Below are 27,979 nucleotides of genomic sequence, written 5' to 3' on the forward strand. Positions count from 1 at the left end.
GTCACTGTTACCGAAAAAGTCACCGTCACTAAAAAAAGTTGCCGAAAAAAGTTACCGTTACCGAAAAAATTATTGCAAAAGTCACTAGAAATAGATGTTTCAAACATAAATAAAAATAGAACTGGTTCTACAACATAATGAATAAAAACAAATAATACAAAATAACTCAAACCATTTATAATTGAAATATAACCAATTTTATAACATAATGACTAAAAACAAGTAACACAAAATAACTCAAACCAGTTATAATTAAAATAGAATCGGTTCTATAACAATATTATGATGAATAAAAATAAATAACACAAAATAACTCAAACCGATTATAACTAAAATAAAACCAGTTATATAACATACTGAATAGGTATTTTTAGAGTAGACTAGCAAAAAACTACGTGCGAGGCACGTATACTACATTTTATGCTAATTTTTTTCTATGTTATTTGAAAGTGATACAATTAAAAATTAAAAAAAAATATTATTAGTTATTAGGTGAGATTATTATTATGTGTATAGGAAGAAATCACAAATTAATTAATCTTATAATCTTAACTTTAATCAAATAGGGTTCTAGATATATGAACAATAAATAATCACGTAAAAATCAAAAATAATTATTTGAATAAAAAATTTAATATACACAGTTATATATATGAATCACATTAATCAAAAATAATTATTCAACATATGAACATTAATTTGTCACGCTATATGCTTATAAAGTATAGTATATATTATATATTGTGAAACTTACTATAAAAAAACAACGTACCGGATGATGATTCCTATCATTACAAACGAACAACTCAAAGCTCAATGATCCACACTCGAACCAAAGTAGTGAAAAAAAATTGATTACAAACGAAGAGAGATAGACTCATAATCTTTAAAGAGTAGTATGAAATAGTTAATGTACTAAGTTTGAGAAAGAGAAATTAATAAAGAAACAGTAAGAAATAGCATATATGACGAAGAATATTATGCATATAAACAAATAAGATGAAAATCATGATTTGAAGACGACCAGCACCAAATATAAACTAACAGGATGAAAATCAAATCAGGAAAGAATGAACAACACAAAGCTCAATGATCCACACTCAAACCAAAGTAGTGAAAAAAAAAAAGAAATCGATTACAAACGGAGAGAGACAGCCTCATAATCTTGGAATTAAGGAAGTAAACAGGATTAAAGATTCATAGCAGTTAAGTAAAACATTGAAGAGTATTATGAAATAGTTAATGTAACAAGTTTAAGAAAGAGAGATTAATAAAGAAACAGTAAGAAATAACATATATGACTAAGAACATTATATATGCATACAAACAAACAAGATGAAAATCATGATTTGAAAGCGATCAGCACCAAATATAAACAAACATGATGAAAATCAAACCACCGTTGAAAACAAGTATAAGGAAGAAAAAAAAGAAAACAACAAACAACTCATAAACCCTAAATCATAAGTTGCTCAATGATCCACACTCAAACCAAAGTAGTAAAAAAAAAAATTGATTACAAAGGGAGAAAGACATACTCATAATGGTGCCGCGGGATCATCACTTGATTTTATATACTGTTTGAGTTTATCGCCATTAATCTGACCAATCATGGTCGCTGGTATAAGATGACGGTCGCAAACGACAATCTTTCCGGCGACTTTAGAGGCAATGAGAGACCCAGAATAGCAGTACCTATTCCCTGCGTCACTGGCGTAGATTAACGAAAGTTTTGCATCGCCCGTGCAAATTTTGATGGTATAAGCGAATATTTAATATCAGTTCAAATATTAATAGGATTTGTTTTATTATTATTTTATTATATATAAATAATATTTTATTATTTTATTAAATAAAAATAAAAAGTTACCCATAAATTTCTCCTAAACCAAGAATTTCAGTTATATATGCATACTTTATATAAAAAATAGATATGGTATGAGTGTAATTATTTGGTAGGTTGGAGCATGTTGAATGGATGTTTTTGTTTGAGTTGTTTTATTTAACTGGTTTTTGTGTATTAGTTTTTAACTTAGTTATTTTACGGAACTAGTTTTTTGTCTCAAATTTTTAATTAGTTGATAAATATTATTGGTTTTTTTATATTATATTTGAGTTATTATGTGTTATTATTTGTGTTTATTTATTTTGGTATGGAACCAGTTCTTTTCATATTTATGCCTCAATATTTTGTTATGGAGGATTTCTTTTGGATTAATCCTAGTCATGTTAGAATGACTCCACACCAATACATCTTGATTCGTTTTCACCGTGGACACAATTTGCTCTTTGATTGCTAGAAGTGAGTTTTCTCCTACTTTGATGACTTTGGTAGGATTTGCTTCATTAATGCATATTTTTTTCAACTTCCTCCAATGGTTCAATCATTCTTTCTACCCCCCACTCGAGGATCTAACTCGTCTTCTTCCCATATTATCTCTTGTGCTGGTTGAACAGATTCGTTGGGACCTTCTTCTTAAATTTCTTCTCTCACTATGAAGATTGACTTGGCTAAGACATTGTAACATTTCCTGGCACTTCTCTGATCATCTTTTACTGCTTTGATGCTTCCATTATCACTTGAAAACTTCATACATAAATGTCGGGTGGAAGTTACTACTCTAAAATTGACTAGGATCAGTCGTCCTAAAATAACATTGTATGCAGTGGGGAATTCCATCACTACAAACATGCAGTATTTGATCGCAATAGTTATATTACTTTCGGTTACACCTCCATTCAATGTAATTGGAAGTTGAATCTTCCACATGGGTAGTAGGGAATCTCTATTAAAACCTTGAAGGTGAATAGGGCATGGCATGACATTTGCTTCGATTAATCCAATTGCAGGGAAGGCAGTTTTGAACATTATGTTAATCAAACTTCTGTTATCCACTAACACTCTAGACACTCTTTTGCTGGAAATATGGGCATTAATCACCAAAGGATCATTGGAGGAAAATGTACATGCTTGGCATCCTCTTCCGTGAAAGTTATCGGTAGATTCATCATCTGTAGATGATGGGCAAGTGTTTCTACAACTGCACACGTTTCCCCTTCATGGTCTAGTTCGTTGATGTACCTTTTTTAGGCATTTCTTATGCTTCCGGAAATGTGTGGCGTCCAAAAATGGTTACAACATGGTCATCCACCAGAGACAGAGCGAGTCCTGGTGGATATGGATTGCTTGGTCTGAGTGCTAGAGTAGTGTTTGGAACCTGGGCATTTTATACTCCCTGAGGGGCCTATATTCCTAGAGCTTGAGGGTAACTTACTCCCTGAGGAGGATTTATGTTTTCCTGTTGTCTGGGAATGACCAACTGTCCATGTGCTACTCCCTATCCCAAATAGATAATCAGAATCTAAACCCATTGGGAAAGATGGCCATTCCAGATTAGGCCTTCCATTTCATCATTCAAGTAATTACATTCATTTGTAGTATGCCCAATATCACCATGATATTCACATTTCTTGTTTTGATCCCTCTTGTGTCTCCCTCCTTTGTACATTGGAAGTGGCTTCTTATTAAGGTTGTTCATCAAATTGCTCACGCTTGCACCGCAAAAAAAAATGCAATTTGAAATTCTTTACGGTGCGGTCACAATTTGAATTTTTCATAAACTGCACAGTGCGGTTTGTGGTTTTGAATTGTTAGTATGCAGTTCAAATCATACCAAACCGCATATTATAAAAATACCAATTTTTATATTTATTTAGGTCCAATATGTGGAGGGCCCAGTCCAAAGCCCACTAATTATTGTATTATTAAAACTTGAAACTTTTTTCATGTTTATTTTCAAGTCTTATGGTATTTTTGACAAGTGTTGCTCAAATTTTGTTGTATTTATGATAGTTTAATTATTAGGTGATAGTCCAAACCGGAGAAACCACGCCGCATCGCACCATTTTGCGGTGCAATTTCTACAATTTTTTAGTTTCGCGGTGCGGGTTGGTTTGAAAAAATGGTCAAAACTGCATCACCCGCACCGCGAACACCCCTATTTCTTGCAATGAGCCATATTGCAATTATCATTGTACACGTTCTCTTGATTATCTATTAAGTTTGTGTACTTAGAGTATCTCGGTTCATGTTGGCTTCTTTCTTTTTTTGGAGCCTCGTTCCGGGTTTGACTTTTACCACTCCTCTTGCCGGCCTATAGAGTAACTCATATTTGATTCTGGCATCTCCGTTTATTGGCTTACCTGTTTGGGGACAGTACTGTATTTGGATTGTGCCACCTGAAAATTGAAGAAATTAGTTTGCCTATTCTTTTTTGTTTCGTTCATATTTATATAAATATTTGACTGAATATGGATCTGTGTTTTCTTCTATCTATTTCTATTGGTTATAAGGCTTCAATAGTTTTCAAGAGCTTTATCTCATAATAAATTTTTTTCTGATAGAAATATAAAATGAGATAAAAACAAAAGAAGAAGAAACAAGTCCTAAAATTGGCTTGCTGCTCCTTTAGAGAGAGATATAGCATAACAATGTGGTAATAGCTTAGTCTGATGAAACATACATATTAGATCATATCTTTTGACACATCACCCTTATATATGATCTTATCTCTATTATTGTATTGTATCATTAGGGTGGCTGGCTTTTAGAATTGACATGAACTAAAAAGTAGTTGTTGAGTATAGTAAACAAAATTTACCATGATTTGGCTGGCTCTGTTCAGATTAAAAAAAAAGTATTATTTGTATAGAGTTTAGATAAAGAAATAATTATCCACTTGTTATTTATTGGAAAGAGGGTGAGAATTCAATGATGAAGTATTTCATTAAGAAAGTCCTAGTATTGCACAATTGCTTCAGGAAAATATAAATTCTCGTATTTAATGTTTTATGTAATAGTTTGGAGTCATTTTCAAGCAAAATGCTTATTTTTGTCTATAGTTGGATTTTAAGAAATGATGTTCTCCAATTTTTACTTAATTATTGTTATTGTAGGATAATAGTTCGTTTAACTTTAAGTGAAAGAAAAATTTTGAGAAAGAAGAAGATCATGACTCTTTATATGTATTGGATGAATGTGTGTTACATGTAGTGCAATGGTTTTACAAATTATGGAAAAAAAATTATTGAACGTAGTATTGAATCAAGCTCTTTGAGAAGAAAATTATACATGCTTGATATTTTTGTCAATAGGCAAATTGTGCATCAAATAGCTTATGAGATTGATGTCATTTGTTTTGAACAACTTAGGATAAATAGGAAAGCATTTAGCACTTTATGCATAATGCTTGAAACAGTTAAAAGCATCTAAATATTTACAAGTAGATGAGCAAGTGGCTATATTCTTACATTAATTGCTCATCATGTGAAAAATAGAGTCGTTAGATTTTAATTTATGAGATCGGGTGAGACTATTAACAAATATTTTCATAATGTGTTACATTCAATCATTCGGCTACATGGAGAGTTATTTAAAAGACCTAAACCAGTTCTTGAAAATTCAACATATGAGAGGTGGAAATGGTTCAAGGTATAATATATATTTCTTGAATTTCTTAAATTAAAATGGTTTATGTGGAAATGGTTTATTTGTTTGAAATACTAATAAAAAAAAACTTTGTTTATGATATGATAGAATTGCTTAGGAGCACTAGATGGAACTCATATTAGAGTGAGAGTATCTATGAATGATAAACCAAAATATCGTACTCGAAAAGGTGAAATAGCTACAAATATCTTAGGTGTATGCTCTCAAGACTTGCAATTCATATATGTGTTACCTGGTTGGGAAGGCTCCGCAGTATATGGTAGAGTTCTACCTGATGCCATACGTACAACAAATGGTTTGTGTGTTCCAAATGGTAAGCTTGGTGTTTTTGATTGTACATTTATATTTTTGATTAGTAGCTCATTTAGGAGACAACTTAATCCCCATCTTTATTTTATTTCAGGTTATTATTACCTTGTAGATGTTGGATATACTAATTGTAAGGGATTTCTTGCTCCATATTGAGGCCAACGTTATCACCTCAACCAGTGGGAAGATGGGAATCCTCCTAAAAATCCACAAGAATTTTTTAATATGAAGCATTTATCTGCTAAGAATGTCATTGAGAGATGTTTTGGTACAATTAAGAATCGATGTGCAATTCTTAAGAGTCTGTCATTCTATCCAATAAAGACTAAAAATTGAATCATTTTGGCATGTTGTTTGCTTCACAATTTTATTAGAAGAGAAATGCCTACTGATAATACTTATATGCATTCAGAGAATGAGATTAACAGTGGAGACAAAGAAGATGTTGATGGATCCATAAGAAGTATTGAAGCTTTTGAAGAGTAGACAACGTTTAGAAATAATTTAGCACATGAGATGTATAGTGAATGGAGGCAACCTAGGAGAGCAAGCTAGTTTTTTTTCTTAGATAAAATGCACAATGTTTATCTAGATTTTTATATTTGTTTTCACTTGGCTATGCCAATTTATTTGACTGGTTGTGTAATTGACAATATTGAAATTTATCTTTGAATTTATGTTTTGTTATTGGTGTGTATATCAATTCAGTTTTGTTTCTTTACTGTTGAATGTCTTTATTTTTCATTTAAGTTCAACATTTCAACTCTAATTATTAGTTTTACATTATTTTGATTCCTTATTTCAGCATGGAGACTTCAAAGGAAGAGGTCCAGGACAAAATAAAAGATTTTGGAGTGAAGATGAAGACAAACACTTGATTGAATCACTTATCGAGCTAAATAATGAAAGGAAGTTTAAAGCTGAAGGAAACTTCAAGCCAGGTCATCTTAGAGCTATTGAGATGAAACTAAAAGAGCGAATGCCTGGATGTGACATACAAGCTAAGCCATACATTGAGTCTAGAATGAAAACATTGAAGACTGATTTTCAAATAGTACATGAAACGTTGACTGGATCTTTTTGTAGCGGGTTTGGATGGGACAGTAATAGAAAAACTGTAACTGCAGAAAAATCAGTGTGGGAAGCATATTTGCAGGTACTTATGTTTATATATGCTCTATTATAATATGACTAGTGGTTTAAAAATGTATTGGACTTTTTAACTTGACATAATGTTTGGAACTTCTTATGAAATACTTTTGTATATATACTTTAGAGATATGTGAAGTAAAAGATAGATTATGCAGTGAGACTTATAACGTAAATCATCAACTTTCTCCTACTATTTTTGTTCTTATCCAACTTGTGAATTATCAGTTAAGATATCATTTCATCTCTTATACATGCAGAGTCATAAGGAAGCAACCCATTCAAGATCAAGTCATTCCTTGGTATGACAGCTTGTGTGCAGTTTTTGGCAAAGATCGTACAACTGGAAAATATGCAGAGACTATATCATATGTTGTTGAAGAACTTGAAGCTGAAAAGAAAAACACTACACTTGGAGGAGATGATTTCAGCAATGCTAATAATTTGGATGAAGTGGAATCTATGTCTGTTTCAAATACAACAAGAGGTGCTCAATCTCACACTCAATTAGATGGGTCTTCAAAGAAAAAAAGGAAAGCTGCAAATCATGAAGAACTTTCAATGCACTTACACAATCAGCTTGTATTAACGCAGAGGTGATTGAAAAAGCTTCAATTCGTTTGAGTAAAGCTATTGGTGAAGACTTGAATGAAAAGCATATGCAGCTCGGGAAAGAGTTAGAAATGACCACTACACTTACTACAGCTCAACGTCATAAGGTAGCTCGCATGATTATGCAAGATAATGCTCTGGTTTCTTACTTTTTTAGTGTCCCAGATGATGAGAATGATGAATGGGCGAGACTTCTTTTTGATGGCTCTCTTTAGTACACAGCTCGAGAAAGAGTTAGAAAGATCATGTTTATTCACTTTGATCTAATACGATTTGCATGACAATTTATATTGCATTTGACATTCACTAGTATACAAATTATAATCTTTTAGATTTGGTGTAATATTTTATGCTTATAATTTGCAAACAATTGTTGTGAGCACAAATATAGGTATTGGATATGATTACTTATACTTTTTATAGTAATATTTTATGTATAAACAATGTTTAATCTTATTAATTAAAAAATTATAATGTTTAATTTAAAATTTTCATGTGATTATATAGTTTTTTTTTTTTAAAAAAAAATATATGTGAGTTTTTTTTTAAGAAGCAATATATTATTTTAAATTCAATAAATAAAATTTTATATATAAGATATTTTATAATATATATATCAATTTTTTTAAATATATATCAATTTTCTATTTTTTAAAAAATATATATAAGTTGAATATATTTAATTTAATTTATTAATCATGTTTTAAACATAATAGTATTTTTTGTTTAAAATTAATCTTATTCCTATTCTTTTTTTATCCCATTACTATTTTTATTTTTATTCTATTATTTTTATTAAATATTATAAATCACTCACACGAGTAATATATAAGTAATATGGGATAACCACAAAGTTAAATTTTTAAAAAATTTAATCAAAGTAACATATTTATCTAATTATCAAAATTTTATAGTATAAATATGGTTTGATAGCTATTAGGTGCAATATAAATCACACTATTAGAGAAACCGGTTATAAAGGTTGTTAGAAGTTAGTTACAGAGTTGGTTATTTAGTTGGTTAGGTCTGTTAAATATTTGTTATGACTTTTCCTAAGTTGTACATTGTACTCAAGCTCCTATATAATGCAATGACTAAGCCAATCTCTGATTGAGCTTATCTTTCATTCATTCACTTCATCTTCTCCATCTATCTTCCTCTGCTCCCTTTTTCCTTCTCTCTGTTTTGATCTGAACTCTGCTATTCAGAGTTCACACATGGTATCAGAGCCATGTCGATTAGTGGCGACAATGGCAGAAACTCAGGAGTTCGAACTGAACCTCCTGAAGGTGAAAGAACAAATCAACAACAAAATCGGGCTGCAAATCAAGAAATAGTAGCCCTTGTTCCCCTCCCAAACAACAATCTCCTCCCTCTCAACATCAGATTGGATCGTCACAATTACACCATTTGGAGATCTTTGGTGCTTGCTGCAACTAGAGCATATGATTTGGATGGATATATTCTTGGCACTCGTCTCCCTCCTCTAGAATTTCTTGCAGGTAATATCCATAACCCTGCTCTTCCTCAATGGATGCGTTTTGATCAATTCTTGATGCATTGGCTAATGAATGCTGTGTCCGAACATATGCTTGGTCATGTGATTCGTTGTCGCACCTCCTCTGAGATCTGGAACACCTTTGCCCAGCTGTTTGCTACCAGATCTCGAGCTCGATTATTACAGCTTCGAAATCTTCTTCAGACCACCAAGAAAGGTGCTCTTACTGTCGAAGAATATATGTTAAAGATGAGGCAATTCTCCGATGATCTTGCTGCTGCTGGTCAACCAATAGCCGATGATGACTTAATCCTTTACATTTTAGGTGGTCTCGGATCCGAGTTCGAATCTGTCGTTGTGAATCTTACTTCAAGAACTGAATCTCTCACTCTTCAAGAGGTTCAATTCATGTTGCAAAGCCAAGAGATGAGAATCCAGCAATTCACAACTGAAACTCTTCACAACGTTCAGGCCAATCTTGCTAATACAAATACCAACAGCAGCACAAGAGGCTCAAATTATACCAGAGGCTATCGTGGTTCAACAAGGGGAGGCAGATTCAACAATGGAAATCGAGGTGGAAGAGGCCAAAGACCAATGTGTCAACTGTGTGGAAGGGTTGGACACACAGCCGTGAAATGTTATCATCGCTTCGATATCACTTTCAATGGGACTGCACCAGGCCAAAATAATTCCACTTCATCAAACAGTGACAATCCTCAAGCATTCTTGACTGAATCGAATTCCACTCCTGCTGCAACAACAGATTTTTCATCTGCTTGGTATCTGGATACAGGTGCCACGCACCACATGACTAATGACACTTCCAATGTCAATTCTGCAGCTGATTATAAGGGTAAAGCAAAAGTGGTTGTAGGTAATGGTTCAACTCTTCCCATTCATCATATAGGCCATAGTTCTATTCTTACCAATTTCCCACATCAATCTTTACTTTTGCAAGATATTCTTCATGTTCCTAATATCACCAAAAACTTACTCAGCATATCCCAATTTACAAAAGATAACCATGTTATTCTTGAATTTGATGATTCTTGTTGTCTCATTAAGGACAAGAGAACCAAGCAAGTTCTTCTTCAGGGCCATCTCAGTGAAGGCCTCTACAAACTTCAAGTCTCCTCTTCCAAATTTTCAAGCCCTCAACAGTCCTCTGCAGTCACCAAACCAGGTGCTTATAACCACACCACTACCAGTAATCCTGTCTACAACAAATCCAAGACTGCCAACATTTGGCATTGTCGGCTTGGGCATCCCTCTTTCCCTATTTTGAGCAAAATTTTATCTACTGTTGTACCTAATGAAAAATGTAAACTTTTTGATTTTTGTGATGCTTGTTAAATTGGTAAGCTTCACCAATTCAGCTTTAAAAGAACAGAAAATAAAACAACTCAACCTTTCGAGTTGATTCTAACTGATGTGTGGGGACCCTCCTTCTATTCTTCCAATGATGGTTTCAAATACTATGTCAGTTTCATGGATGATTTTACTAAGTTTGTTTGGATATTTCCTATGAAAGCTAAATCTGAAGTGCATGGCCTATTCCTTCACTTCAATCAATTTGTTGAAAGATTCTTTCAAACTAAAATAAAAAGCATCCAATCTGATCTTGGCAAAGAATTTGAACCCCTATATGCTCTTTTTCGATCTTTAAGCATTGTCCAAAGAAATTCTTGTCCCCATACTCACCAACAACAAGGAAGAATAGAAAGAAAGCATAGACATGTAGTTGAAATGGGCTTAACTCTCCTTTCTCAAGCTGATATGCCTTTACATTTTTGGTGGGAAACTTTTGCTTTTGCCTCCTATCTCATTAATAGGCTTCCCACACCCATTCTCAATTACATCTCCCCTTATGAGAAGCTTTTTCATCAAAAACCTGATTATAACATGCTCAAGGTGTTTGGTTGTCCTTGCTTCCCTTTACTAAGACCATATGAACAACATAAAGTTGCCTTTAGATCATCAAAGTGTCTTTTCATTGGGTATAGCATCTCCTCTAAAGGATATAGATGCTTACACCCTTCTGGCCGTGTTTATGTTTCAAGAAGTGTTACCTTCAATGAGGAAGAATTTCCTTACAACATCTTATTTTCTGCTCCCAGCAGCAATAACACAACTCACCCAGCCATTGACAGCAATAGTTTTCGTGTCCCTACTCATACACCTATTCCATCACCTCTAATTCCTCCTACAAACCCTACACCTCAATCTCCAACCCCACTGCACTCTCCCAACATCACAGATCACACCAGCAACCCACCTCTCTCGGCCAGTCCCCAAACCAGTAGCAATATTCCCACACCAAAAAATATTTTACCTGCTCACACTCACAACCAACACCCTATGGTCACCAGGTCCAAAATGGGAATTTTTAAACCAAAAACCTTTGCTGCCTACACTACCCAAGACCAAGAACCTACTACACACAAGGCTGTCCTTGCTAATCCAAAATGGAATGCTGCAATGGGGAATGAAATTGGTGCTTTAAAAAGAAAGAAAACATGGACTTTGGTGCCTCGTACAAGTGACATGGTTGTGATTCAAAACAAATGGGTGTACCGAATAAAATATAATGCTGATGGTTCTGTGGAGAGACTCAAGGCAAGATTGGTTGCCAAAGGTTTTCAACAAACACCAGGGATTGATTTCTTTGAAACTTACAGCCCCGTTATCAAGCCATGCACTATACGCATTATGTTCACTATGGCTGTCACTTATGGTTGGGAAATTCAGCAAATAGACATCAACAATGCCTTTCTAAATGGAGATCTTCAAGAGGATGTATACATGGCTCAACCTCAAGGATTTGTTAGCACCGAGTATCCAAACCATGTATGTAAATTGCACAAAGCAATCTATGGTTTAAAACAAACCCCTCGGGCTTGGTTTGACACTCTCAAAGACAAATTAATTCATTGGGGTTACAAGAACAACAAAGCCGATTCCAGCCTCTTCTTCACCACCATAAATGGTAAATTGATACTCATCTTAGTCTACGTTGATGACATTCTTATCACAGGAGCTGATCCCTCACATATCCAAGGTTTAATCACTGATCTCAACAAAGCATTTGCTCTCAAAGACCTTGGCCCTGTGCAATACTTCCTTGGATTCGAAGTCAAAAGAACAGCTACTGCAATCCATTTAACACAACAAAAATACACCCGAGACCTTCTCTCCAAGACTCAACTCCTTGATTCCAAGCCCCAACCAACCCCCATGTGTGCCACTACTAAACTCACTGCTGCATCAGGAACTTCTATGACCAATCCAACAGTTTATAGGAGTGTCATAGGTGCTCTCCAATACCTCACCATGACACGGCCTGACATAGCCTTTGCTGTCAATCGATTGAGCCAATATATGCAGTCCCCAACCTCAGAACATTGGGCTGCTTGCAAGAGAGTACTGAGATACCTCGCTGGAACAACAGATGCTGGATTACTCTTCAAACCAGCAACAGTTTTTTATCTCCAAGGCTTCACGGATGCAGATTGGGTCGAGTGTCATGATGACCGAAAATCCACTTCTGGCTACTGTATATTTCTAGGAGGAAATTTGATCAGCTGGTGTTCGAAAAAGCAAACCGTTGTTGCTCGCTCAAGTACAGAATCCGAATATCGAGCTTTAGTCTTGGCCACATCTGAACTCATATGGCTGCAGTCCCTTCTCACCGAATTACGTATCTCTCTACCTCAATGCCCCATTCTCTGGTGTGACAATATGGGGGCAGGATCCTTGGCTTCAAACCCGGTCTTTCATGCTCGAACAAAGCACATTGAAGTCGACATTCACTTTGTCCGAGATCGAGTCATTGCCCAACAACTTGATGTTCGATATGTTGCCTCCGAATACCAACTAGCAGACCTCTTTACTAAACCACTTCCAACAACATCTTTCCAATTTTTGTATGACAAGTTGACACTTGGTTTAGACCAGTGTCACTTGAGAAACCGGTTATAAAGGTTGTTAGAAGTTAGTTACAAAGTTGGTTATTTAGTTGGTTAGGTCTGTTAAATATCCGTTATGATTTTTCCTAAGTTGTACATTGTACTCAAGCTCCTATATAATGTAATGACTAAGCCAATCTCTGATTGAGCTTCTCTTTCATTCATTCACTTCATCTTCTCCATCCATCTTCCTCTGCTCCCTTTTTCCTTCTCTCTGTTTCGATCTGAACTCTGCTATTCAGAGTTCACACACACACAAACTAGTGAGACATAGTTTTGTTTGTATTATTATTTATTTATTTTTTTTGAAAGATTGTTTGTATTATTATTAGTTTCAATTAAATGAAGAAAGCACAGGGAGAGATTTTGAGATCCATGTTTGGACCAAAGGAAAGGAGTACTCTCTCTCTCTCTCTCTGAACTGTCTGTTTGAGCTTTGGTGAGCTAAACCAACGAACGAGCGAGCTTCAAGCTCAACAGGCCTTCTTTGAGTATGTATGTAATGTACCCGTCTTCACCTTCTTCTCATGAAACGCCTTATGAAATGCCATCCAACTCTACTACCACTATCATTACCCATCGGATATCAACCTCTTTCCCGCTCTCTCACTTCCTCAACCTCCACATATCAACGTAAATGGAAACCAAAGACCACTCTCATCATTACCAACCCAACTTTATTACTCATGGAGTCTTGCTCCACCATGCTCCAGATGAAGCAAATTCAAGCTCAAATGACTCTCACTGGTCTCATTACCGACACTTTTCCGGCTAGCCGGGTATTGGCTTTCTGTGCTCTCGCTGATTCAGGCGACATTCGCTACGCGCACGCTTTCTTTACCCAGATTGAGAAACCCAATACTTATATGTGGAATACAATGATTAGAGGCTATTTGAAAGCTCAATTTCCTGAAATGGGGTTTTCGTTCTTCGGGCAGATGGTCCGGGAAGGCATCGAAATGGACGGGCTTAGCTTTGTTTGGGTGCTTAAGGCGTGTGGGAATTTTCCGGGAATTTCAGAGGGAAACTTGGTCCATTGTAAGATTTGGAAGATGGGGTTTGATATGGATTTGCTGGTACGAAATGGACTTATACATTATTATGCCGATCGTGGTTGTTTATTAGCTGCTCGCAAAGTGTTTGATGAAAGCTCTGTGAGGGATGTCGTTACTTGGACTACGATGATTGATGGGTACGCAGCCCATGATTGCCTGGATGAGGCTAAGCAGGTATTTGAGTCAATGCTGTTAAGTAATGTTAAACCGAATGAGGTTACTATGATTGCAATGCTCTCTGTTTGCAGTAGTAAAGGGGATATTCTTATGGGAAAGCATATCTATGATTATATTACGATGCAGAACGTAAATTGCAGCCTTAATTTGCTCAATGCAACGTTGGATATGTTTGTGAAATTTGGTCTCTTGATAGAAGCAAAGAAGATTTTTGATAATATGAAAACCAAGGATGTGTTTTCGTGGACTAGCATGGTTAATGGGTATGCTAAATGGGGAGATTTAGATTCTGCAAGAAGCTTCTTCAACTGCATGCCGGAAAAGAATGTGATATCCTGGACAGCAATGATTGCAGGTTATTCTCAAAATAATCAACCAAAGGAAGCTCTGATATTGTTTCAAGACATGATGAAAGCAGGTTTGTTTCCAATAGAGAATACTTTAGTGTGTGTTCTCTCTGCATGTGGCCAATTGGGTTGCCTGGATTTGGGCCAGTGGATTCACCGTTGTTGCATCAACCCTAAAGGGGTTCAGCAAAGTGTCATATTAAGTAATGCACTTATAGACATGTATGCCAAAAGTGGGAGTATTTATACAGCTGCAAGTCTCTTTAATGAAATGCCACTAAAAAATTTGGTTTCTTGGAATACTATGATTGCAGGATATGCTTCACATGGTTATGCCAAGCAAGCTCTTATCCTCTTTGAGCAAATGAAAAATGCAGGATTCGAACCCGACTCAATCACTTTCGTAGCTGTCTTGTCAGCCTGTAGCCATGGTGGATTAGTCTCTGAAGGTAGAGAGCACTTCAAAAGCATGTTAAGGGATTATAAATTAGAGCCCAGAGAAGAGCATTATGCTTGCCTGATAGATTTACTTGGTCGAATTGGACTGTTGGACCAAGCTTATGATTTGATCAGAAATATGCCAATGTTACCAAGTGAATCAGCTTGGGGTGCTCTTCTTAATGCTTGTAGGATGCATGGAAATGTTGAGCTGGCTAAGCTTTCAGCTCAGAAGCTTTTAGAAATGGATCCCCAAGACAGTGGTATCTATGTATTGCTGGCTAATACTTTAGCTAATAACAAAAAATGGGTTGATGTGAGGATGGTTAGGAGCATGATGAGAGAGGTGGGTGTCAAGAAGAGTCCAGGTCGTAGCTTGATAGAAATAGAGGGAGAATTCCATGAATTTTTGGCTGGGGATGATTCACACCCTCAGTCCAAAGAGATTTATAAAGTAATAAATAATGTATTTTTGCTCTCTAATTTGGAGAAATACATACCTTTAAACATGTTTATGCATATAGAATGATGATTCCTCGCAAGAGTAAAAGACTTGGGACTAAATTGGATAGGCAGTAGGCACTGATTCTTTTTCATTCACTCTTAGGTTTTTGATGAGCTAAGCTAACTATTTTATTCATCTTTTTTTTGTTGAAATGTTCTTCCAATTTTGTTTTCAGCAAATTAGGAAAATTGAAAAGAAAGAGGCAGCTTTAGTACTTCAAACTCTCCTCAGACAAAAGTCTTATATTATTAATAATTTATTTATTGGCTTATTAAAATTTTTTTTCTTCGAATTTTGATGTGTACCAAATTATGTCTACTGAATTTTTTGGCCGTTAAAAATTTCCTCTGAACTATTGAGATTGTTAGATTTAAGGATTTTTGTCTAATTTCATTCAATTTTACTGTTTCGGTGATTGTTTATGTTTACGTACTAAACCATGCTCCCAAACTTTGATATCTACCAAATTATGCCCTTAAAACTAAACTTTGATATGTACTAAATCATGTTTCATGAACTTTCATTTATTTTAAATTTTTTTTATTAAAATTAGACAAAATTCTTTAAATCTAACAAACTCAATAGTTCAATGAAAATTTTTAACACAAAAAAGAATTTAGAGAACATGATTTGGTACATGTTAAAATTGGAGAAGAAAAATTCTTAATTAGCTTTATTTATTTATTGATAGGATTATTTTTATTATTATTATTATTTTAATTACGCGCCTTTCCCTTATTTTAGTTTTAACATCAACAACCCTTTGCGTCAAAAGTCCAAAACCCTAGTAAGGACTAAAACCACAGAGCCTCTCTTCTCTTTCTTTCTCAATCACAACTCTTACCAACTTCAATGGCGGAACATCAACTCTCCAAAACCTTCCCTGTAAAACCCAAGCTTAAACCTAAGCCCAGAACCCAGAAACAGACTCCGGAATCCAAGTACTGGTCTTCCTTTAAGTCTCAACAAATCCCAAACCTAATCTCCTCCATTACATCCCTCACCTTCTCAAACACTCCCTCTCGCCCTTTCGCCGCTACCCACTCCGCCTCTCTCACCATCTTCAGCTCTCAAACCTTCTCTACCACCACCACGATTACCTCCTTCTCTGATGTCGTCACGTCAGCCTCGTTTCGCTGCGATGGTCTCCTCATCGCCGCCTCTGATCTTTCGGGTCTCGTCCAAGTCTTTGACATCAAGGGGAGAACTCCGCTTCGTAAGCTTCGCTCACACTCTCGCCCAGTTCGATTCGTTCAATACCCATTCGCCGATAAGCTCCACCTTGTATCGGGCGGTGACGACGCTCTCGTTAAGTACTGGGATGTTGCCGGAGAAACCCCAATTTCTGAAATGCGAGGCCACAAGGACTACGTAAGGTGCGGCGATTGCTCGCCTGTGAACTCGGAGATGTTCGTCACAGGCTCATACGACCACACCGTCAAACTTTGGGACGTGAGAGTAGCCGATTCAAAATCGGCGATCAGTATAAATCACGGATATCCAGTGGAAGACGTTATATTCTTACCTTCCGGTGGGTTAGTGGCGACCGCAGGCGGAAATTCCGTGAAGATTTGGGATATAATTGGAGGTGGGAAGATGCTGTGTTCGATGGAAAGTCACAACAAGACAGTGACTTCTCTTTCTGTGGGAAAAATGGGTAAAGATAGTGGAGAGGAGTCTCAGCAGTATAGAATCATGAGTGTTGGTCTTGATGGGTATATGAAGGTTTTTGATTATGCCAAGATGAAGGTTACTCATTCAATGAGGTTTCCAGCCCCACTAATGTCCGTGGCATTTTCACCTGATAGTTCAACGAGGGTTATTGGAACATCGAACGGGATAATCTACGCCGGGAAGAGAAAGACCAAGGAGGAGGCTGAAGAGAAGAAAGATTTGGGTGGTTTCATGGGTTTTGGAACGGTGGAAGAACCTGAGGTAAGGGCGTTGAAGTCTTCTTATGTCAGATACTTCCATAGAGGGCAAGGAGAGAAGCCAGCAGAGGGAGATTACTTGGTTATGAGGCCAAAGAAAGTTAAGTTAGGAAAACATGATAAGCTATTGAAGAAGTTCAGGCATAAAGAAGCTTTGGTATCTGTATTGGGTGGTAAGCATCCAGGTAATGTTGTGGCAGTAATGGAGGAATTGGTGTCTAGAAAGAAGTTGTTAAAATGTGTTATGAATTTGGATACAGATGAGCTTGGATCTCTGTTGATGTTTTTGCATAAGTATTCGACTGTACCATCTTACTCAGCATTGTTAATGGGGTTGACTAAGAAGGTTCTTGAGCTGAGAGTTGAGGACATTAAAGCCTCTGTGACTTTAAAGGGTCATATTAGAAACCTCAAACGTTCTGTGGAAGAGGAGATTCGAATACAACATTCTTTGCTAGAAATACAGGGTATTATTTCTCCTCTATTAAGGCTTGCTGGAAGAAGATGAAAATTTTGATTCCATGGGTTGTTGCTCTTTTTTACTTGCTGCATTCTTTTTCGGTCAGTTTTCTTTCACCCATTTCACAAGGGAATTTCAACAATTTTGTTTAATGGGTTTAACTCATGCAAACTTTATATCTTCTTTGGTAATTGTTCTCGTATGGATAGGGATATTGGCTTTTGGTTCTTTTACTTTTCTTAATCCTGTTAACAACCGAGAAATATTATACATCTGTATGTTTAGTTAATTTAATCCATGAATTGAATAGTTACTACTAGAATTTCTTTTGACAAGAAGACTTGTAATTTGCGTTGTTCATAAGCAAAATAACGAGTGTAATTTCAATTCTAATAAATGAAGAAAAACTGTGTTAAATTTGGCAAGTCTTTTAAATTAGTATTGTACATTCAATTTTAACAAGAACAATTATAACATTATATGTGAGAAGGCAATCTTTAACAAATAGTAATATTAGAATACTCGGGCTAGGCCCTTGAAATAACAAATTAATCTACAAGCGAAAACAAGAAATGTATATACAAGCTATTCACCCCAAAAATTCTCAAACTCCATTCCCATTAAAATCTACAGAATCGCTTTTCATTACGTTCTTCAGTCTTCAAGCTACGGTTTAAACGTTCCATCTGGGGAGAAATTTAAGAATTCTGCAAGAACACAAATATTTCAGCATCAGACAATGATATGGTATAAAAGGAATAATGGTAAATCAATCAAATGTACCACCAAAATATAAATAAAGAAATTAATTACATTATATCTAACAACTTCGTAGGTATAGATTACTCTGAAAACTTGTTAAAGTAAAAATAACAAAAAAAAAATTTTAATAAACCTGTTCCTGTATATATTCATGGGTGTAAATGTCATCATAGTAAAAATGCTGGAAAAAGAAAAAGAAATTGCATGGATATGGTATTAACCCAATTTAAATTTAAAATGTACCATAATTCCTGAACAGTTAGAAAGAATTAATAAGATCATTATTCATTTTAACTTTTTAAGGAGAGAATAATAATTCCATTTGTCCTTTTTAGACTTATGCAGAGAATGGAAAACATTCTTATAAGCTTCCTAGTATGATCCTGTCTAAGGACTTTTGTTCGATGCTAATTGTAATTTATTAATAAATAATGGGAAGGACTCTAGATAAGTGGGTCTTTTCTCTTTTCAAAAAAAAAAAAACTAACATCCGCCTAACTGATTAAAAATTAAGTTCATTAACAAGGATGCCACAAATCCTAATGTTCGTAGATTATAGTCATTCACATTTCACTGTTAAACTATACACTAGAATGAATCATAAGGAAAATTACAATTTATTATTTTTTTAAAATATTATAATTTATGGTCTTCACCATTCTGATATACAGCAAAATCATTCAATTTTAAAAAGTAGAAACTGGAAGCTGGGCGAAACCTAAAACTGGGTACATGCAGGTCATTTCCATATAGCTACATATTAGTGAATACCTTACACCGAAGAAAATGCCATTCACGTCAAACATAGCAAAGAATAGTAGATTCCTACCGCTACCAGATATTCAAGAAGCAGATAATAAATTACCTTTAGCTCTGGCAGAGTCTGATGTCCTTGTCTGGCTCTTGCTTGCATTTTTTGAAGCTTTCAATGACCTCAACTTGGATGACCTAATAGAATTTATTAAAGGGATATTTTCCTCTTCGTCTTCTTCATCTTGAGCATTTTCGTGGTCAGAATTGCTGATTGAGTCCTCTTCTTCACTTGCACTATGTTCATCAAAAAGTTTCTTCCCCTGTACATTCTGCTGTTTACGTGGACGACCCCTACGCTTCACAAAACCCCCTTCTTTTTCATCTGCAGAAATCCATCATTGGGTTGGACAAAATACAAGATATTGAGCAAGGGGGGAAAATAAGTATTGAAACCAATAGCACAAATAAAAGCTAATGAAAGAAATCAGTATTTAGTGGTACTGGAGAAATCAAAGGAACTAATTCAGTCGTAATCTTAGGCCAAAGGCAGTACAGTAAAAAATGGAGAGGGGAGCAAGGGGTGACAAACTAGACTAACTTAAAACTTAATAAGCAAGAACAGTAGTAAGCTCTACACATGATGAGAGAACCAAGTTGAAAATACCTTGGATAACTTCAGGCTTTGCATACTTTTCATGTAAACTTTTCATGAATGTATCATAGTCCTTCCAACCACTGGGATAAAGATCCATCTGTACATTCTCAGTTCGTTTTTCAACATCTCTCATGCTAAATATGTAAAGAAACAAAACAGATAGAAATGTCACATACTCAAAGTATAATTCTCAAAGCATTTAAAAGATTATACCACTTATAGAGAAATTCTTACATCTCTAGGATGTCAGGTGTAGGAAGTTTAGATACAAAGGGAAGTACAGCAGCTTCCAGAAAACCAACTTGCTTTGGAGCATCTATAAAAGCATGTTCAATGCCATCCTTGACAATTTTCAAAATTTCTAATCTATGTTTGTTTCGAGCAGCACCAACAAATGTCCCAGAAAGACGGGAAGCAAGCTCTTTACATTCTTGCAAATACTTTTCTGCTAAAGATTTGTCACTTCTGTAAAGTTCGACCATATAGCGAAGATATGCCTTTTTTAAATAAATTAGGAAAAAAAAAAGAGTTAACAGTTATGCCATATATTCACAATAATAATGTATTGATGCCCTAAACAAAATACTATTCACATCTGATGATGACACATGGCAAGACGACAAAGAAACTTGTGACCTCTTTTCAGATAAAAATAAGCATTGTTTAGAAAAATAAATCCAGCAACAGAAAAAAAGCAGATTCAATGCAAAAATTTCTTCAATTCAACATATAAGCATCTACATCCCCCACAGTGGGTCTAGATATGAGATATAACACAAACACTTACAAGGATCATTCTCAATACTCTAATATACCAATAATAATAAGATTTATTGGACCACAAATTAGCAATTATTTCTCAAATTGGATCAATATTCAAAAATCTATTCTTTTTACTAAACTAACCCTAAATATTTGAGCAGAGAACAATAATGATTGCTATGTAGGTACCCATGAGAAACTTGAACCTCAGACATTTCGGGAGCAAACCACAGATTTAAATGTTGCACTATCCTCTAGGGTAAGAAATCTACCTTTTTCAACGCTTCCAAAAATATTTCTGGAATACCATCATTATTCTTTTTAAGAACAGTGATCAGATGCTTAACAATCTCCATGATACTTGCCCCATGCATAACAAAATGAGAAATTATTTCTGAACCAAGATACTCCTGCATTAAATGAATGCCAATTATATAACATCAAGCAACAGAGCAGTATAAATTTACTTTTTAAAATAACATTTGCTCAAATAGAAACCACTAGTGATATATATCTAACATTATCCCCCCAACTCCTTTTCACATCGTGAAAGGAAGTTTCTCATACTTCAATATATAATAGTGTAGATTCACCTTAGAAACCGATTTACTAGCAACCAACTTCGCAGCAGCAATCATAACACAGCATCTGTTTGTGTCCTCAGCATACTCTTTGTTAACCTCATCATCTTCTGTCTCATCTGTGAAAATATTAAGATATCCAAGAGTTCTTAAAGGGCAGAACCAAACGACTTAATATAGCAAAGCATGTTTTCTGAGTTAACTCAAAGTGGAAAAGACAGAACAGAAAGTTCTGAAGTTTTACAATCCACTTTCAGAAGAAATTGGCCAATTTTGAAGTACAATGGAGGAAGTAAAACATAGAGTAGGCAAATAACATACTCAATAAGTACCTGAAATATTAAGTTGTTGCTCACAAAGTTTCCAAAACTTTTGGAGAATTGCCTCATCTGGACAATATCCTAACCTTTCCAGCTTTGTTGAGGAAAAATTAGTCATTCTGAACATAAACCACAATTCTGCAAGTATGGTACAAACCTTGGGGACACATAATGCATAATTAGAGAAAATTTGAAGCATTATACAAAAATTATTATAATAGATGAGAAATAAAAGTTCATGTAATAATATCAAGGGAAGATACTTACCCTGCTGGCCAGAAGGTTACCATTATTAACTTCTCCCTCCATTTGAGGGCTGTTAAGAAAATACTCTAGGTTGTCAAACAAAGTAGTACGTTTAGATAGTACGGAAGACAAAGATGCCTCTGATACCATCTCACCACTTATGATCGATTTTAGACACCAGGCCAAATGAATAAACATATTAAGAAGCAGAAAACAGACAACCTGAATGAGAATGAGCACCAAAATAATTAGTGATTTAAGAATAAGAAGTTGGGACGATACAATTTGTAATCTTAACACAAAATACAGCTTACATACCTCATCATCCAAGTTTCTAAAATTTTGTAGAGTATTCACCATATCTTCATATAGGCTCTCAACGGGCACAGCCCTTGACAGCTGAAGTTCATACAACCTTTTCAAATTCACAAGAAGGGAATACTCATCACCACCATCCTGCAATGTTAAGAACATGTCATTTTCATATCATTGAGTGATTTTCAGTTTCTTCTAGTGGGGGTAAGAAAGCAAAGTGCATACCGTAACTTCTTTTATAGCGGCTTTAACCTTAGCAACAATCTCATCTTCAACTTCCTTCAATTTAGAACGAGCAAAATCTTGTAGCTCCCCTTGACTCTCTGTAGCACAAAAGTTAATAGCCTTCACACAAGATCTTAATGCTTCCTTCTCACCATGTTTAAAAAATGCATCTTTCATGAGCTGGAGGACAGTTTTAAAATTCTGAGACAGCAAAACCACAAAAGACCCAGCTTTAAAGAAAACAGTCAAAAAATCAATCAAGAGCTAGTAAGAAAAATAGAAATCAATGCCCACCTGTTCTTGCCTTTTCAGAGAATAAAGCTCAAGATTCATATGCAAAACAATTTCAACTAGCGATGGTACTTTCGCCTTGTCAGCCAAGAACTTGCGTAAAAGCAATGGGTAGTTCTTCATCATAGCAACAGTAATGTCCTTTCTGTTGTGTTCAAATATTTCCTGAATAAAGACTTACAATAATGAGAAGTTGACCTGTAAACCAGCACACAAGGCAACAAAATTTGAAAAGAAAGAATATGAAATGTAAAATCTAAAAGTCCTTCCTGAATCATTCACTTTCTTTGTTGAAAAAGAGAAAGGGGCCACTTGTCTTAAGACTGAATCATACACTTTCTGACTAGCAAAAGTTTCACATTTATGATAAAAGCTAAATTAAACTTTCTCAGTCAAATTTCTAAAAGCAAATTTGACATTTAGAGAATAATTATCATAAAACATGAATTTGTGGATAAAATCTTTTGAACAGAGCTTCTTCAGTGTAAGTTGCGCCAAATAATTTTTTTAAAAGCATTATTAACAACCCTATTATGTATTACAATCAATATGGACTACCAGTTTTATTGTAAAAAAAAATGGTGCAACAAGACTTCCCAAAAAATATGGACGAACTGTTTGAGAATTATAATTTCACAAAATAGAAAAAAAGTTATAACTCACTTTCTGAGCTTTAGTGTAATACAGCTTCCGGGTATCAGTTGCAGGTACTATTCTCTCTCCAACAGCCTTTTTGACAGATGCACTAAGAAGTCGTACTAAGTTAGTTCCATCCTCATCAGTAAGCTCAACTAAAGGATTTTCATCCAAAAGCATAGATATAATACATTTCCAGTCCTGCAAGCACAGCACAAAGTACATCCTAAGAAACAATAACAAATTCCAAAGTCAAGAACTAGTTGTTCTTTTTCCATTTTTAATTGGATCCTATAGTTGATCCAGTTCTAAACAGATGAAATCTATTAATTATATAATTACATCTTCTCCCATCAAAGGTTCACTACACTTGTACCATAAACATGCATTGACAATTTGGGTCATCTTGTTTATTTTAACTCAAGTCTATTCCAACTACGACTCAGGTTAAAATTAAATTTACAATAAATTGCTTCTATATATTTTGATAATAACAAAATCTGTCAGTCGAACTCAGCCTGAGGCTGCTAGCGGTCAAGTGTGACAACAGCCTCCCTCCTGGGTTCTAACCTCGTACTATAGGTTGGTCTAAAAGCTAATACCTTCATGGCCTTCATGTACTCCCAAACATCATCAATCACATAATTGCTTAGAATTTGATCTGTAGAGAATTCTCTTAGTATCTGCAACATTCTGCCCAGATGGACCTCTGAAGTGTTGCTTCCTTCACCTGAAAAAAAAATGTTTTCAACAAAAGTACTGTATACATGAGAGGAAAGATAAATTGAGTCAATAGAATATAGTCTAGGTTTCGTACCGGATTGGGAGCTATTAAACTTTTGGGCAATCAAGTGATCATACACTAATGCTCCAATGGCATGCCTGATCTCTGGTGGCTCATCAATAAGCAAATCGTATAATGGACCCAAATCATCATCAGGTAGAAGTTGATGTCTGCACCATACCACCACCCCCACAAAAAGAAATATACAAACTTCAAAATGTTTTAACAAATCTCAAGGGGAACCATTAATCTATTACTTGACTAATAAATTTGCAAAGATTTACTCATAAATTACCTTAAGAGTTGTTTTACAAGACCTATTGCACATACAGCTACAGTATTGTCAATGTCATCAGCAAGCTCAATCATCCGATTGGAAAATCTTTCAGTGAAGAGACCAAGAGTTGGCACATTATCATCCTCTTCATACAGATTTTGCAATGCAAGGACAGAAGCTTTTCGGACACCAGCATTCTTAAAGATACAGTAAAAGAAAAAATGATAAAGTAGAATTGTCAAGCAGCAAATAAGCATGAATAAAAAACTAGTGTACAGTTCATTAGCAATTTAAAACTCACCTTGTCATTTAGTGTCCAACCAAGATACTTTAAGTACAAATCCTGCAAGAACAGAGAGGGGTATGACAAAATCCATACACCCAAAGACTCTATGCAAGACATTCGAATATTTGGATCCATGTCTCGATAACGGTGCATAAACAACCTTCAAAAGAGCAGCAGGATTTAGTTTAAAATCATGGAAGAAAAAAGCTAAAGCACTATTTTATTTTAATTTTTAATATATATATATCGCGGTCTTTACCAAAACATTTAATTCTTCAACCCCTTAAGCCCAAATTTGGAAAATCTTACCCAGTGAAGATTTTGCGCATCATCTCCTCTAGCATTGTTATCTTGTCATGAGTCACTGAAAACCTTGTGTTTAGTGACTCAACACGAGGTCCCTCAGCTCTTTTCTTTTTTTCAGCATCTAACTGCCTACGAGTTGTTTCACGTTGAGCACTGAGGACATCAGCAACAGTTATGAAGGATGTGACGAGTTGGAGTCCCATAATAGAAGCAACTTGACGATAGACTCTTGGAGGAGTGCTGCATTGTGTGGAAATGGGCCAAGTTCAAAGCGTAAGCTACATGAAAGGTTTCGCTTCAAATTTAAACTACAATTGTTTGAGTACTAACCATGACAAAGCTATTATATAATCCATGCACTTGTCGAACAAAACCTGATCAAAGAGAGGCCCATGTTGACTCTCGAGTACCAATGTGTGCCAGAACAATTGAAGGTTATTTTTGAAATTCTTAAACTCCTTCTTTTTTGAGCTTTGGTAATCTTCAACTTCCCCCTAAGGTCCAAGAGTCAAGCAAAACTTTGGGTACAAAATTCAATGGTTTTAAAATATTAAATTATGTGAGGAGATATGTAAAAAGGAAAGGAAATCAAATAGTAATAATAATAAAAAGGCATTGCAGGATACTCTTCTAGCAAGCTCGACCAGTGCAACAACAACATCATCGACATCAATCTCATCAAGAAATTCGCCTTTTATATAATATTTGGCGCCACAAGCCTGTAGAATTATAAGTATCACCAATCATAAAATCAGACTACACAATAAATAAGTGCTAAACTAATAAGTAATTACATTATTTTCTTATACAAGCAGGTGACATTCCAACTAAAGAATGAATTATGAAAGGAAAATTACATAGATTTTTCTATCAAACTGTTTAGTAAAAACCTATATTTGTCCCTGAGCAATTAAAAAGAAAATTAATTACTCTCGTTTTGCAAATTATTCAAGTAATTTATCGGAACTTCCAGATTACCTCAAACAGCATTGTCAAGAGTTCAACCATTGCAGACTTTGAATTCGTTTCATATTGCTCAACCCAAAGCTTGACTGTTTGGTTAATATATTTTCCATTGCCTTTAATAACCTCTGCCAATAAATAAATAAAATAATATAACTATAGTTGTCAAATCTACACATCAGATCCCACAAAGAGTAGTATCTTTATGTATACAAATTATTCATGTATGTTTCTGAGTCAAAAGTTTATACTACAAACATAATTAACCTCAAAGATCAAATTTTCCTTTAACTCTCCACATTCAGCAGTACCCTTTTACTGAATAAGTGAAGCAGGCTAAAAGATATCTATAACAGCAATTGCCATACTAACATTCCAATTGAAACTGAGTCACAAATTTCCCAAAAATGTTGTTTGTATTCACTAAAATGCGACTGGAAAGAGTTTCCAGAAAAAATAATTAAATATGAAAATGAAAAAAAGGAAGAAAATAATCAAACCATTCGTTAACAAATAGTTGCTCGCACTTTCACAGAAAGTGTATTTAAGTGCAAGTAACAAGAAATTACTCTGAACTATAATCTAAAACAATTTTTTTTAAACCCAGACATATAATTTTCAAGTGAAGAAGTCTAGGGTTCAGGGGTAGTAGCCAAAATTACCAATTAAGTTAGGACTAGTGGGTTCGGATGTTCCTTCCTGAAGACGACTTCGCTTACTATTGGGACGAGTCTCTTCGAAGTCATTAGGCGAGCCCTCACGACCCGCCTGATTACTCCCATCGCTAACCCTTTCATTATTTTCCCCGCCAGTACCAGTGTTCCTCTTTTCTCCTTCGTTCTCAGTCTCTTGCATTTGAACCCTATTTCTTTTCTGGGTACTCAGAAATGTCCAAATTAGGTCATATTCAAATCTAATTTCACTATTATAAACTAAATCTATACATAGAGAGAGATATAGGTGAACTCACGAAGCTTTTGGCTGATGGATCAATTGTTGGAGCTTGTTCCTCCATGACCGAGAGATTCTTGAGCACAATTACAGGTACGCAAACAAAACTCCCGCCAAAAGAGAAAGGAAAAGCAAGTGAAAGTGAAAATGGACTCTTGGCAAACCAAAATATGTGTCTCGGAGAAAGCGGTTCGAAGTCATCTAATTTATTTACTTATTATTTATTTTGTTTTTGCAAATTTTGATAACTTTTTTTAATTAGTTTTTTTTTTTTGAAATAAAATTATCATCTTTATTAATTGTAATTCATTGTGATTACATGATTAAAATCTGGAGTAACATCACTACTCCTGATAATACGATCATTTTCATCTGAAGTGCGATTATTTAGTTGCTTGCATAAGTCAGGGACATTACAATTTAACTAATCACGCAAATCAGGTGCATTGAGATTTAACTGCTCGTGTAAATCTAATTGTCTCTAGTTTAGATGTTCATGAAGGTAGGCTTATTTTGATGTCAACAACGTCTTTTCCCTTCAGTATTGTAATTACTGATTGACCTCATCGGCGAAGCACTTTTTGATTAACAACTTTTGAAGTTACTCATGCTAGTTTGCTCACCATGATTACCATGATGGGTGTTATCATCTCTTGGAAGAGAAACCTCCCTTGTAAGAGACCTTGAGGATTGGCTTTGTGTATGGCTTCTCTTTGATTCACCTATATTGGTGTTCGAATCTGTCCTTCAACAATTAACTTCTTGCCTCGGTTGGCATCGTTCAAATAGATAGGATATATAACTTCTGCCAGCACTTTGTGGGCCTCGCGATGGTCGACAATGACTTGAGGGTCGAATTATTTGTTGTTTTAGTGGGGGTCTCATATTCCTATGAGATGGTTCCAGAT

At 35.1% G+C, this 27,979-nt stretch overlaps 3 protein-coding genes across 3 annotated transcripts; 2 read left to right on the forward strand and 1 right to left on the reverse strand.

Annotated features, from left to right (window-relative positions):
- The first annotated feature begins 13,197 nt into the window (after window positions 1–13,197).
- Window positions 13,198–15,755, forward strand: LOC115699935 (pentatricopeptide repeat-containing protein At2g22410, mitochondrial). The gene has a single exon (XM_030627498.2). The coding sequence runs from the start codon at window positions 13,573–13,575 to the stop codon at window positions 15,589–15,591; it is 2,019 nt and encodes a 672-aa protein (XP_030483358.2). The 5' UTR covers window positions 13,198–13,572; the 3' UTR covers window positions 15,592–15,755.
- Window positions 15,756–16,332: 577 nt separating this feature from the next.
- Window positions 16,333–27,361, reverse strand: LOC115720388 (sister-chromatid cohesion protein 3). Its single transcript, XM_030649548.2, has 22 exons — window positions 27,091–27,361; window positions 26,783–26,993; window positions 26,136–26,248; window positions 25,784–25,876; window positions 25,488–25,651; window positions 25,161–25,397; window positions 24,867–25,011; window positions 24,584–24,762; window positions 24,322–24,458; window positions 24,107–24,234; window positions 23,532–23,705; window positions 22,872–23,033; window positions 22,578–22,778; window positions 22,356–22,493; window positions 22,059–22,259; window positions 21,804–21,948; window positions 21,484–21,590; window positions 21,163–21,300; window positions 20,363–20,625; window positions 20,138–20,262; window positions 19,586–19,855; window positions 16,333–18,665 (listed from the first exon to the last, which is right to left on the reverse strand). Exons 1-22 carry the CDS (start codon window positions 27,133–27,135, stop codon window positions 18,625–18,627), a joined length of 3,417 nt encoding a protein of 1,138 aa, XP_030505408.1. The 5' UTR covers window positions 27,136–27,361; the 3' UTR covers window positions 16,333–18,624.
- LOC115720436 (protein SLOW WALKER 1) lies at window positions 16,420–18,375 on the forward strand. Its single transcript, XM_030649603.2, has one exon. The coding sequence runs from the start codon at window positions 16,420–16,422 to the stop codon at window positions 18,004–18,006; it is 1,587 nt and encodes a 528-aa protein (XP_030505463.2). The 3' UTR covers window positions 18,007–18,375.
- Window positions 27,362–27,979: the final 618 nt, after the last annotated feature.

Source organism: Cannabis sativa, chromosome X (assembly GCF_029168945.1).
Source record: "Cannabis sativa cultivar Pink pepper isolate KNU-18-1 chromosome X, ASM2916894v1, whole genome shotgun sequence".
Taxonomy (NCBI): Eukaryota; Viridiplantae; Streptophyta; class Magnoliopsida; order Rosales; family Cannabaceae; genus Cannabis; species Cannabis sativa.